Here is a 12435-nt window from a genome sequence, read left to right on the forward strand (position 1 = left end):
ATTTACAAGATTTATGCATGAATTACTTAATGGAGGTTATGTCAAGTATTTGCAAGCTGATTTAATAACAGTGCATCTTTTTCTTTAAGTGCTTTGTATTTATCAGTAGTGGGATGCTGCATGCACCTGGTAAGCATAGTTAGTTTTTAACGTATTTTCAGTATTTTGTCTTTTTGGTACAATATTCTTTATGCAGTGTGAGTGATTTAATTTCTTTCCTGTGTTATTTCTATTTTATTTACAGAATAATCTCGTATGTATGTGGATGTTGTGTTTTGGCTTCTTACTGCTGCCCCCAAATGGGAAAAAAATAGGTTAATTCAGGTTTAAAAAAATTGACCAATAATGATGTTTACATTTATTGACAAAAAAATAAGCAAATAAAAGTCATCTCCATGCATGCACTTCCAAACTTTTTTACCTTCAAGCGATTTAAACAATAAAAAAATAAACAGAATATTTTCAGGCAAATTAAGACAAAGTACTGTATTCTCAGAAATATCTGCGTGATGATGCAATTTCTTCGAAACGCAATAACGTGTGCGTGCAGTAACATGTTCATGGGTGAATGTGTTTCACTTTACCTCTGCAACATTAGTGTCGAATACAATTAATTTGAAAGCTCGACATGAAGTGGGCAGCAGATGAAAGGCAGTGCCGGAAACCGGCAGGTTTCCCTCCCTGTGGCCTTGTGTTGTCAGTCAGCTTTTAACACCCGAGCTTCATGCCAAGAGGAATAAAACATGGTCGTAATCCAAGATGAAGGGATTTTCAGATTATCACCACATATTCTGAAAGTTGCATGTTTCAAACAGGTCTTTTTTAAAAGTAGAGCAAGAGCCAGGGCATCTGCTACAATGACCATAAATGGAGAAAAATGTTCAAATGTTCTCATGTTGAGCACTGTGGATGACTGAGAGAAACTGGAATGCGCCACAAGGTGTAATAAAAGTGTTACCTTTAATAAAAGAAATCTTGCTTTTCAGACAAAAGAACAGAAATATACAGGAATCAAAATAATCTTAATACTTATAAATTACAGAAACACATGAGATGCATCACCCGTCTCACAAATAAGCAGCCAGACATTAAGATCACATAACGACCAAATTTACACACCTGAGGCACACAAGAGGGGTTCGGTTTTCATGCCACATTTACACCGATATACAGAACATTAATACACTTAAAATACCATACAATACCACCCACCATTCAGCAGAGAGGAAGGGACAGTGGGCTGAAAGATCGGCAAATAAAGCCGTGCAAGGAAATTATATCTCTCATTTACAAATGCCACATTTAAAGTGGACTTGGTGTTCCTTGCAGTATTAGCTGTACTTAATGGCAAGACTGTGGCTGCATATTCAACAAGTGTTGAGTTATGTATCAGTTCAACACACCTAAAGTTGAACCCGTGACTTGTCTGGAAGAAAAATAAATGGTAAACATAACAAAGTATTGCCTTTCCTCCAAAGTATACGTCATGTTTAACGGAAATCACGTCGTAAAGAAGAGATGTGGGTGAAGTGATGCAACTCTTGTCTGGCAAAACTTTGTGAAATGAGCTCACACTGTTAATGGATGTAGTGTCCGTGACATCAAAAGATTCATTTGGAAGGTAGAAGTTTTCAGTGAGAAAGTCTAATTGGGGCTGAGGCTGTGAATTGGCAGGGAGTGCTGTCAATCAAGTAAAAGACTTTACACGATATCTCTTCAAGCCCTATTGTCTTTTTGGTGGAAAAAAAATTACATTTAAATATTGTCCTCTCATGCCCACTATATGCAGGCACAAAAAAACTAAAACAAAAGGAAACCCTAACCCAAAAAAGGGTACCAGGGCCAGATTAACCTGCTCTGGGACCCCCGGGGCACAAATGAGCTGTTGTCCCCCAATTAGTACGGCGTACACAACAGGTCACAAATGGAAGCTTTATTACATGAACTTTATCTGGCCTTAAATGAAACTGAATACATAAATGAAAAGCTAAACTTTCCAAATCATTATTGATGGGATATAAAAATAATCTAAGATCTGGCTACAGATAATCTAATCAAACAGAGGCCAGTGGGGCAGTTGCCTCCTTTGCATCAATGACGGGTACAGTCCAAACCCCAGGAAGAGTGCCGGGGCTTTGAAGCCAATGTTTTCGTAGTGGCCGAACCGTGGAATTACAACTCCCGGGTCGTCATGTGATGCCATTTGGCTCAAAAATACTTTTTCTCATAGACTTACATTGGGAAAGATACGTCCATAAAGCAGCGTATATTGATTTTTTAAGTAAAATTAACTTCCTAGTATGAACATTTAAATAGCCATTAGTTCCAAAAAGTTGAAAAAAATAGAGCTACTGTTCATGTGAATGAGTCCGAAACAGAGCAACTGGGAGGCGGGGGTTAAAGGAAACGCTAGTGCGCCTTCAACATTGTATCAAGTTCTCTTTATACATCCATAGATAAAACTGGTGGAACGCCATCTAGATCCTCCTCAGGTTGATGTCACAGACACTACATTGTCATTTATCTACAGTCAACGTATCAAACTAATCTCTTCCGGCGAAGGGGGGCAAATTCTAATCCCCTTTCTCGCACTTATATGGATTTCTCATTTCACAAAATCTTTTCCAGTACTACCACTCCATAGTCAGTTTTTCTGCAGAGCACTGCTGAGCTTGAGGTAGTTACTAGTCCACTTTGCAGCTCAGTTCCAATCGTGTAAAAGGTTTGTTATGATATAACAGCTGAATGAGAGACTTTATCTGGCACAAAAATAAAAGCAAATGTACACTAGTAAGAAACTAAAAATCTAGTCATTGATTAGAATCTGACCCAAAAGATGGGTATGGCATCACCTGGATCCAAAACTGCATTTTTAAACTAACTAAACTTTTTAACTGAGAAAAGTGACATCAAAGTTTATCTTTCATCCTGACAGAAGTACTAGTAGCACAGAATTCAACTGCGTGGTATGATTTCTCTTCATTTAACTCAAAACCAAAAAAAAGTTACTCTGCAGGGCAGGACAGGCCCCAGTGATTTAAGTCATTACATGAGTTTATCAGTGACGTCACAGCCATTATTGCGTGGCAGGGATAGTAAATCCTTGTGGTTTGGTTATGGCTTATAACGCTGCAGTATTACGTAGGCATCTTTACAATAAAAGACAAAACAATAGGATTTAAACCTTCAAGCGGTCTCACAATGAAATGCTCATTTGGTCCATTTTGACACAGTGCCAAAAGTGTTGAAGCGTTGGCAAAAGTGCTCAATAACAAGACACGAGACAAGATAAAGCTGACTACAGATCAGAATATTCGCTTCTGCAAATAATCCTCAGATAAACCGGTGTGGAGTGGGCTAAAGAATCACAGCGATGTAAAACTTGAATGGCAAAGAATTAGCAGGCAAATTGACCATTCGCTAAACCCCTCACCTGAACAGCATTTGTCCAAACGTAACGTAGTCATTGCAGGCCTGCCAAGCTTTGGATTTACATGTTTGGAGCGTAATCTTTTATTTTTACACAAGATAAAAAAAAGTATGGGATGGATCAAACAGTGTGATTATCTGCTATAAGGTAAGCAGCAATAGTTAGCCAGCTAACTAGCCAGCTGCCCACTAGATAGCTAGCTTGCTAATTCCGCACTGGTTACAGAAAGTCAGCTGAAAAACGTTGTCACTACACTGTGACAAGCATGTGGGGACGAAGCAAAAACAAAAATACACAAGCTTGAAAAAGTACGGGAGGGATTAAGCAGTGTGTTTATCTGCTATAAACTAAGCCGCAATAGTTAGCTAGCTAACTAGCCAGCTGCCCACTAGATAGCCAGCTTGCAAATTCCGCACCGGTTATAGAAAATTAGCCGAAAAACATTGTCACTACACTGTGACAAGCATGTGGGGATGAAGCATTATGTTTTAACATTTTACTAATTTACTCTGGCTCTCTGTGCTTCATAACGCTACTACTCCACTGGTTTATAAATTATCCTCGCAATGGCAACGGTACACATAAAAACGTACCTACTTCTATTCTATTTCTATGCGCTCACTAAAGGTACATAATCCAAAAATAGGCTTGGAAATTAAAAGAGGTACCGTTCTCCCTATTACAACACAGTGTACCATCAAAAATTTTGAAGCTGTTAAGGTAAAAAAGTTGCATAACATTGCTTTAAAGAACTTTAGCTTCAGTTTTTGGCACAATATCATATATGTAGCCATTGAGTGCATATTTAAGACTTTTTTTCTTATAGCATTCCTGTTTTAAACCAAGTCAGCTGGAAACATTAAGAAGTCAGGCAGAGACAGCATTTTCAACCAACTCATGGAGCTAATTTTAGCTTAATTAGCTACAGCGGATACAATGTTAGACAGTTGTCATATAGGCCAAGAAATGTAATTTAAAAGAAAAGTTCTTTCTACTTAAGAACCCAATGTTTCAAACGTGTAATTAATTTTCAAACAAATGTGAAAGTGTCATCATTATCATAGTAAACTGCACATTTACCGTGCAAGAACAGAACACTTGACATACTTGTCAAGAGCAACTAAGAGGGCGGGCTTAACAAACGGTCAATTAATCAGTCTAACAGCTGTGATTCTGTGGCTCCACCCACTGTTGATATATGCAACCAATCAGATTATTTTCCCTCCAGAGCAACTGTTTGTAGAAGTACAACTACAATCTTGCATCATTGCTTTGTACGGTTGTTGGCAATGAGCTCTGTAGTTTGTATTTTTTATTTAGGTCAATGAACAAACCAATGTAAGCTTTTCAAGTTTTTGTCAGTGAGATTGGCAAAGCACCAAATAAAAAGCTTTGTAAAAAATAACAGCTTCTCTTAAAGTTTCAAACGTCGGAGTTTAAAATCAAAACGGCGTAAAACTTACTTTTAACAAAATTATTGCAATAATGGGCAGATCCTTTTTGTGTAGTATCATTATTAAATTTACATCTTCAACTACACACATGTACACACCCACACACACCACAACCATTTCATGCATTTTAATTAAATTAAAACAATTAAAATAGGGAGGGCATTATTGTTATTACTATTATCAATATTATCATTACTGTTTATCATATTTATTATTATGAAAAGAACAATTCAACTACTGCTCACAGGTATTGAAATATCCTTTTTGTATTGTATTTCCGTTTGGAATGTTCGGACACAAAACTGGAGGGAATATGGATTGTCCAGGTTCCTCTAAATGAAAAATATATTTAGTTTGTAGCACCTTATAACTATAGAGCCAACTACAAGACCGTTTCATCATTTTCTACAGAAGAAGAATTGAAGCATTTTTAGATTATGATTGTGCTCTGCGTGGAAAAGCCAAATATACCACCAATCTCCTTTTTTGAGAAACAAAATGTTGCATCGTGGATGCACCAAGGAAGTATTTTTGGAAAAAAGTGACCTTGCCAATAATATATTTTACGGGCTTCCTAATTATTCCTTGAAATAGAAGAACATTCCCTGTAAAAGATATAATTTAGTGCTAATTATAAGGAAAAGACAGTATTCAGTTGGTAGACTTCCAAATATTTCCAAACAAACTGGTAGCTTGAACTTCTTTTGCCAACATCTTCACATACAATTAAGTTTCCTTCAAATAAATAAATATTTACATAAATTAAATTGTCCATTTATAAAAAAAAACATGTAATAATCCAAATGAGAATGGCATTTAGAGGAGTTAAAGAAAACTGCTTATACTGTAAATAGTTACATTTCCTGGTTGGGATACCTATGTCATACACCCATGAAATAAAGCGTTACCATTGCTTTTGCTTGCTATAGAATAGTTTAGATCATGAGCTTGTGTTGGTTTTATACATATGACATTCACTTAACATTTACATGCTGTTCCAAAGCAGGATGGAATAGTGTATCTGCTTTGGCTGCTACCACTGCACATGTCACATACACACCATTTGACCAAAAACGAAGATGATGATAAGTTATCATTGGTTTTTAGAGAATAAAGGATCTTTTTCTATCTCGGTGGAAATGTAAGCACGTTAAAATTCAAAATATTACATCCTCACTGTTTGCCTTTAAACACACAGCAGTAGTAGTTACGATACAAATCCCCCACAAAGCACAAGACATTAGGAAAAAAGAAGAACAGGGGAGGGGGGGATGGAAGACGACGGCTGTTTTAAAGCCAGTTCAGCGTTTGCACCTTGTGAAATCACAAGCTTAAAAGGTTGGTTCGCTGTGTGATTGTTTTTTTGACCCAGTGCAGAGGGGATTTTACGATGTTTTTTTAAATTAAAAAGCACTTTGGTAATGTGGAGTCACTACATAAGCCAATATGTTTTTTCAGCACATGGATGTCTGAGAAATATGGCTGCTTGCAAGATGATCAAAATCGCTGGTGAGGATTCAGTCATGAGTCAACTGGAACAGTTTCAGATAGGAATATTGCCGTATACATCTGCAAACAGTTTGGAAGCTGTGAGTCAATTAAATTAATTTAATTTCATAACTAAATGTATATATAAACCAATAGGAACATGACAGTTTCACTGGTTGGACAAACAGAATGCTGAAAAACGACTATACATACCAAGCATTATGAACTAGATAATGATTATCTACTGTAATTTTTTACCACTAGAAAGGCCATCAGCTGACTGCTGATCTAAATCCTACGGGGCATTCACATTTTTTTTTATTGATGATTTTCAACTCTGATTCAACTTTAATGGCAGCGTTAAGATGCCAGAAAATGACTCAGTCCTCTGATATGATCACTGTAGTGCTGTTACGTTAAAACACAAAGCATTATGGGTAACAGGAGAGGACAAAATATAGGATGAACTGATACTTATATTGACCTATTTCTACATCTGTTCTTAACTGGCATGAACGATAAAGAGGAAACAGACAAATACATCAAACTCAGAAAAAGTAGTAGAAATTTGAATGGGATCTGGTTTGATTTCTGCACCTGCACTGACATACTAAACATCTTTAATATCTCCTCTAAGAAAGACAAAAGCAAATATGTCAAATTTTAAAGTTTGACTCTGAGGGCCTTTCTAGTGATAGAAGAATCATTGATCTGACGACGGTTGCACCAGGTGTTAAACTTCACAAACATTGAGCAGGAAAGAGAAGGACCAGGAAGCTGAGGCTATGAGGAGAAGGGAGACTCCATAACAGATTAACCGTCAGGTTTTTTGTTTTTTTTCTCCAAACCTGACAACAGACAGAAAGAGGAAGCTTATTGGGAGGCTTTTAATCGGAGAAGAGGCTGGCGAAGGACTGTCGGAGGCTGCGGATGGTTTCGGCTTTGGCCTCGTCGTCGGTCAGGCTTCCTCGTAACGTCTCTGTGAAGGTGTTGGTCAGCGACTGGGATTTACTGCGCAGCAAAGAGAGCAGTGAACAATCACATTTGAAACAATTATTTGGCACATTCATCCTACACCTGATGGTATTATGGATCATTTTGGGTGTGGACTTACTTCAGCTGTGGTGACTGTTTCTGCGCTGCAGGCCCGGAGGTGGCGGGGATGGGTCCAGGCTGAAAGGCCTGGCTGGGTGAGGTGGTGGCTGATCGGGCTCGCTGAGGTGAGCCCTGGGCCGACTGAGACGGAGAAGCGGAAGCAGAGCGGTGTCCCCCTGCAGTAAATACACACAAATTACATGTAGATGGCTGGTTTCACTTTAGCATAACGCTGCTGTAGCCAGAAACTCTGTTGCGGTAATAAACAACAACAAAAAGTATCTCCTACCTCGTCTGGGCTGTGTGGTCTGTGGATGAAGAATGATATAGGGATATCAGTACAGTGGATGCGGTTTAAAATGTTCTGGTTAATGGTAATGTACCTGACCATACAGTATCTGTGCACACATTTTTAAATTCTGCTTCACATAAGGCTCTACACTGTAGTCGTTTTTCGATCCGACAATATATAAAACTGCAATGCAATACCTTCAAAAGGGATATTTCTTGGCGAGATAGCAGTGTTACTAATCAATTGTAGCGTTAAGATGAACCATGACCATTCGGTCATGGTCATGGTTCAGTTCATGGTTCAGTAAAGTAATAGCAGCAGGAAGTAGTAATAATAGCAGTTACTGTACACAGGGATTTTATTTTTACATTTGATTTAATTAGTTTAGCTGTTCAATTATATATTTTTTCCAAACAATTTGTGATTTATTATAGCAACATGAATGTCTGAATGCCACTTAAAAGCCCATACATATGTAAAATAATATTATGTTGGCCTAAAAGTAGTCACATTTCAAAAACACTTCACTTCTGTACTGTACTGGAATGAATTATAAAATATATACATATGAACATATATTACATACATACCTTATGTATGGTTCTAATTGAGTGTATATACAGAAAATACAAAAAATAATATATACTGAGGACATGACCTCACTGCCCTCAGCTATGGCCAAGAATACAGGTTGAAGTTAAAAAAGTTGTGTCGGATATATTGTATTGAACTATACCTTGACAGCGGAAGGCTGAGGTGTGGAAACTCCCAGCAGCATCTGGGCCATCTTGTTGATCACCAGCTCTGTGATCAGCTGTCTGTCTTCCTCCACGTGCTCACCAATCAGAGGCATGGAGCTGTCCATCACCTATGGAGACAGAAAAACAGCCAATCAGGGTGCTGGATGCTTTCAGCAGAAACACCAGCAGAAAGTTTATAATTCCTGCACTAGATGGCAGTATTGGATCTCTTATCATGAATATTAGTTGTGGATGCCATTGATAATGGACTCTGTGGTGCTCTGCCAGCATTGATGAGTCATTTTTTATACACATAACAATATTCCCCACAGTAGTTTGCCATTGTTGTTGACAGACAATATAAGCTATAAAACACTCTGCTGGCCTTTAATATAATTTATTGCCGGATGCACTGAGCAATGACACTGACTTTTCTGTTTGATCCCATGGATCATACATCTCAGAAAGTCCCTTGTCCTGGATCTGTCCTACTAAATCCTTCATTAGAGCTGCAACTACCACTATAGGGCAGTTTTTACTGAGGGGTATGAGACTCTGCAGATGGACCCAAAATGGAGAAAAACAAGTTAGGATAGGATAGAAATTAGATAGAGAGGTCCTGGCCTATTCTCCGTTCAAGCGGTAGATGACGGTGGAGGTATATTTGAACATACAAATCTAATCTTTCAAACTGACAGCTCTGTCTCTGTGCCACCCTCTGATGGGCAAAAGGGATCCAAGCTTAGAATTTGCAGGGAGCAGCAGATAAAAAAGTGACTCCATCTGTAAATTTTATGTTGCCCCGGGTATGGCTTGGAAGGGCACAGACGGCATCCATCACCATACACAATACACAATACATACACATAATTAACCTTGAAGAAAAACAAAATAAATCCTTGAGCTCACATGCACATACACATGTGCTGCAGAAGCACAGAGCACATGCAGAGCCAATCCTACTGCCTGAAGACAAATAACAAACAGAAGTGTGGCTGCTGGCACCGCTGGCTTGGATGCAGGTTCCCGGTGTGGTGGCTGAGGCCGCTGCACCGCGCCACGGCCACAGGCTGTAAACACAGCGACGGGCATGCATGTGCTGATCCTCTTGTACACAGTGTACAGCGAGCAGAGCCCAGCCATGTGCTGAAGACAGCGTGCAGGGATCCAATTCCAAACAAACACTGCACCAGAAAGTTGTTTTTATTAGGGAAATGGATTAAATTCAAAATGCTTGTCCCTCAAGAGCAATTCAAGGCTGGTTTTGAAACATTAAAAACCAACCGGTTCCAATGTTATCAGTGGTAAAGAAGGGATACACGAAGACGACACCGACCTCTAGCGACTAGTAATTATGAGAGGAGCAAAGGTGAAGTCAGGTGTGACAAACTCCATAATGTGTGGAGGCCGGGGGAAATGGGTGGAGTTACAATTCGTTCGGTTTTATGTGTTACATGTGTTTTTTTAGGTGCAGTTTGGCCTGACGTATTAAACTAGTATCAACAAACTCTGATAAGTTATATCATGTGAACTAGACACTACTGATCCCTTCTACACTATTTTACAATATCAGGAGGATACGTCATCTACTGACCCAGAAGGAGACACAGGTTCTGGTCCAGACTCTTGTCATCTCACGACTTGACTACAGCAACTGGAATACCTACATGTGCTATCCGACCTCTACAGCTCGTCCAGAATGCAGCAGCCCGACTGGTCTTTAACCAATGTACCGCTCCTCCGCTCCCTTCACTGGCTAAACAGTGGCTGCTCGAATCTGCTTCAGAACTCTTGTGCTGGCCTACCATGCTGTGAACGGATCAGCCTCTTCCTACATCCAGGCCATGGTCAAACAATACACCCCAGCTTGTTCACGTCGCTCGGCATCGACCAATCGGCTCGCTACTCCCTCACTGCGAGTGGGACCGAGATTCCCCTCAAATAAAACCTGCCTGTTGGTGATCCTGGCTCAAAAATGGTGGAACGACCTTCCCATTGATATCAGGTCAGCAGAAAGTCTTCACACCTTCCGCCGCTGACAGAAAACCAATAAAGAAAAAATTATAAAAGTAAAAATTTCTGTGTGTAGCACTTGGTTTGGCTCATTTGAAGCTAATGTAACTTCAATATTCTTGCAGTAACAGTACTGATGTATCCAAAGGCTTTGCAGAGCCAGGGACCTGTTGTTGCCAATGTGTCCATATATTAAAAATGAATGAATTGTGATGGTAAAACTGCCACAATTTAAACTGCATTATGTGCCGTGTGAGAATGGAGAGCTTGACAGGCAGAGCAACAGTAACTAGGGGGGGGGGGGGGGGGGGGGGTTTGGCTAAGCACTCTTTTATATACTCTGCAGAGTATATAAAAGTTCCATCCAATAAAACACGACATAGATTTTGGTAAGAGCTGGCCAAACCATCCTTGACCATGTCTCCTTTAGTTAAGCCCTTCCTAATGTTAAATCCTCTCCCAACATCATGTTTCATGTGGAAATATGTCAAACCACAAAGTAAAATTTACCTTATTGTTTCATGCTTGAATGTAATGAATCCAGAGTAAAATCCAAACTGTATTTTTATGTGCCGGGGTTTCTACATTTTCCTTTGTTTGTCAGAGTAGTTTGAGAAGTAATAATTTGTGTTCAGAACCACTACCCATACCAGAGAACCCTTAAAAGCCCTTCCTTTTTTTGTGTGTACCCAGCTTCTTGGCCAGGATTTGGCGGTGAGTTGGGGCGCGGCACGGTGTTTTGGCTAGTTGAGTCATTACCACAGGAGACTGAGCAGAGGCCTGGCCGCCAGACCCCACTTCAAACGGCGTGTGGTGGCAAGCAGGGCCGGGATCCACCCTGCTGATTTATTAGGATACAGAGTCATCTAGCAGAAGACTGGAGCTGCCACTGGCCTTTTCAGCACTTGGAACATAGAGGTGTTATTGTGCATTTTTATTGAGCTGCACAGTGTTCTGTCTGGACAATACACCCCGCTGCATGGGAAAGTTCACTGAGAACAACATGTGAACATTTTCCTCATTCAAAATGATGGCGCAGTCGCAGTACAGGGATGGGCAGAGGGTGGTGTTTTCCTGAGGAAACTATTTTAGCTATAAGATAGCAACGTTTGTATTTTTTATGATTCACTCAAAGTTGAAAAAATTGAATATGCTGTCCTTATCCTTAAACTCTATTTACTGTATCTCCTCTCTATCTTTTTTTGTCTGAAGGCCCTATCAGTCTTTGAGTCATGATTTAATAAAAAAAATACTCTTTCCATGTTGTCACTTTCCTGTTCATATCATGTGCCAAATACATGCCAAAAAATGCTAGTTAGCCTACAGACCGTATTATGATATATGATACCAGTGGGGAAATGTCCTCTGAAATGTAGTGGAGTAAACGTATACAGTAGCATGAAATGCCAAAAAGTGTACTTATAAATGTACTGTAATGTAATGTCATTTCATATTGTGTGTCATTACACGGAATTCTTATTAAGTCATTATTGTCATGAAATGTGGCATCATGTTCTGCTGTTTGGTTGTGTACTACCTTATCATATCATGTCAAAACAACCTCCATCATATGTAAACCTTTTCATAAGTCTACAGCGACAATTCAAAAATCACACTCACAATGCTAACATGTTGGTGTTCTCTAGGTTTAATGTTTACCATGTTCACTGTCTTAGTTTAGTATGTTAAATGCTTACTTGAGCTACTGTTATTAGCACTTATTATTATTATCATGTTATTATGTTATTATTATTATTATTATTATTATTATTATTATTATTATTATTATTATTATTATTATGTTATTAGCATCTAAAATTGGCTCCACATTGACCAACTAAATGAGCTCTTACATGTATTTGTTACAGAACAGAATAATATAATACTTTGAAAGGAGCCATTCCGCATTATGCATAGTTTTAT

At 39.0% G+C, this 12435-nt stretch overlaps 1 protein-coding gene across 1 annotated transcript in view; it reads right to left on the reverse strand.

Moving 5' to 3' along the window:
• Window positions 1–346: 346 nt before the first annotated feature.
• The window catches only part of syn3 (synapsin III), a 112755-nt gene continuing 100666 nt past the window's right edge, over window positions 347–12435 (reverse strand). Inside the window, 4 exon segments of the mRNA XM_029461503.1 lie at window positions 347–7383; window positions 7487–7643; window positions 7757–7775; window positions 8496–8627. Of these exon segments, the coding sequence (XP_029317363.1) occupies window positions 7260–7383; window positions 7487–7643; window positions 7757–7775; window positions 8496–8627 (432 nt within the window). The 3' untranslated portion in view covers window positions 347–7259.

The sequence above is a fragment of the Cottoperca gobio genome, chromosome 23 (assembly GCF_900634415.1).
Source record: "Cottoperca gobio chromosome 23, fCotGob3.1, whole genome shotgun sequence".
In the NCBI taxonomy this organism is placed as follows: domain Eukaryota; kingdom Metazoa; phylum Chordata; class Actinopteri; order Perciformes; family Bovichtidae; genus Cottoperca; species Cottoperca gobio.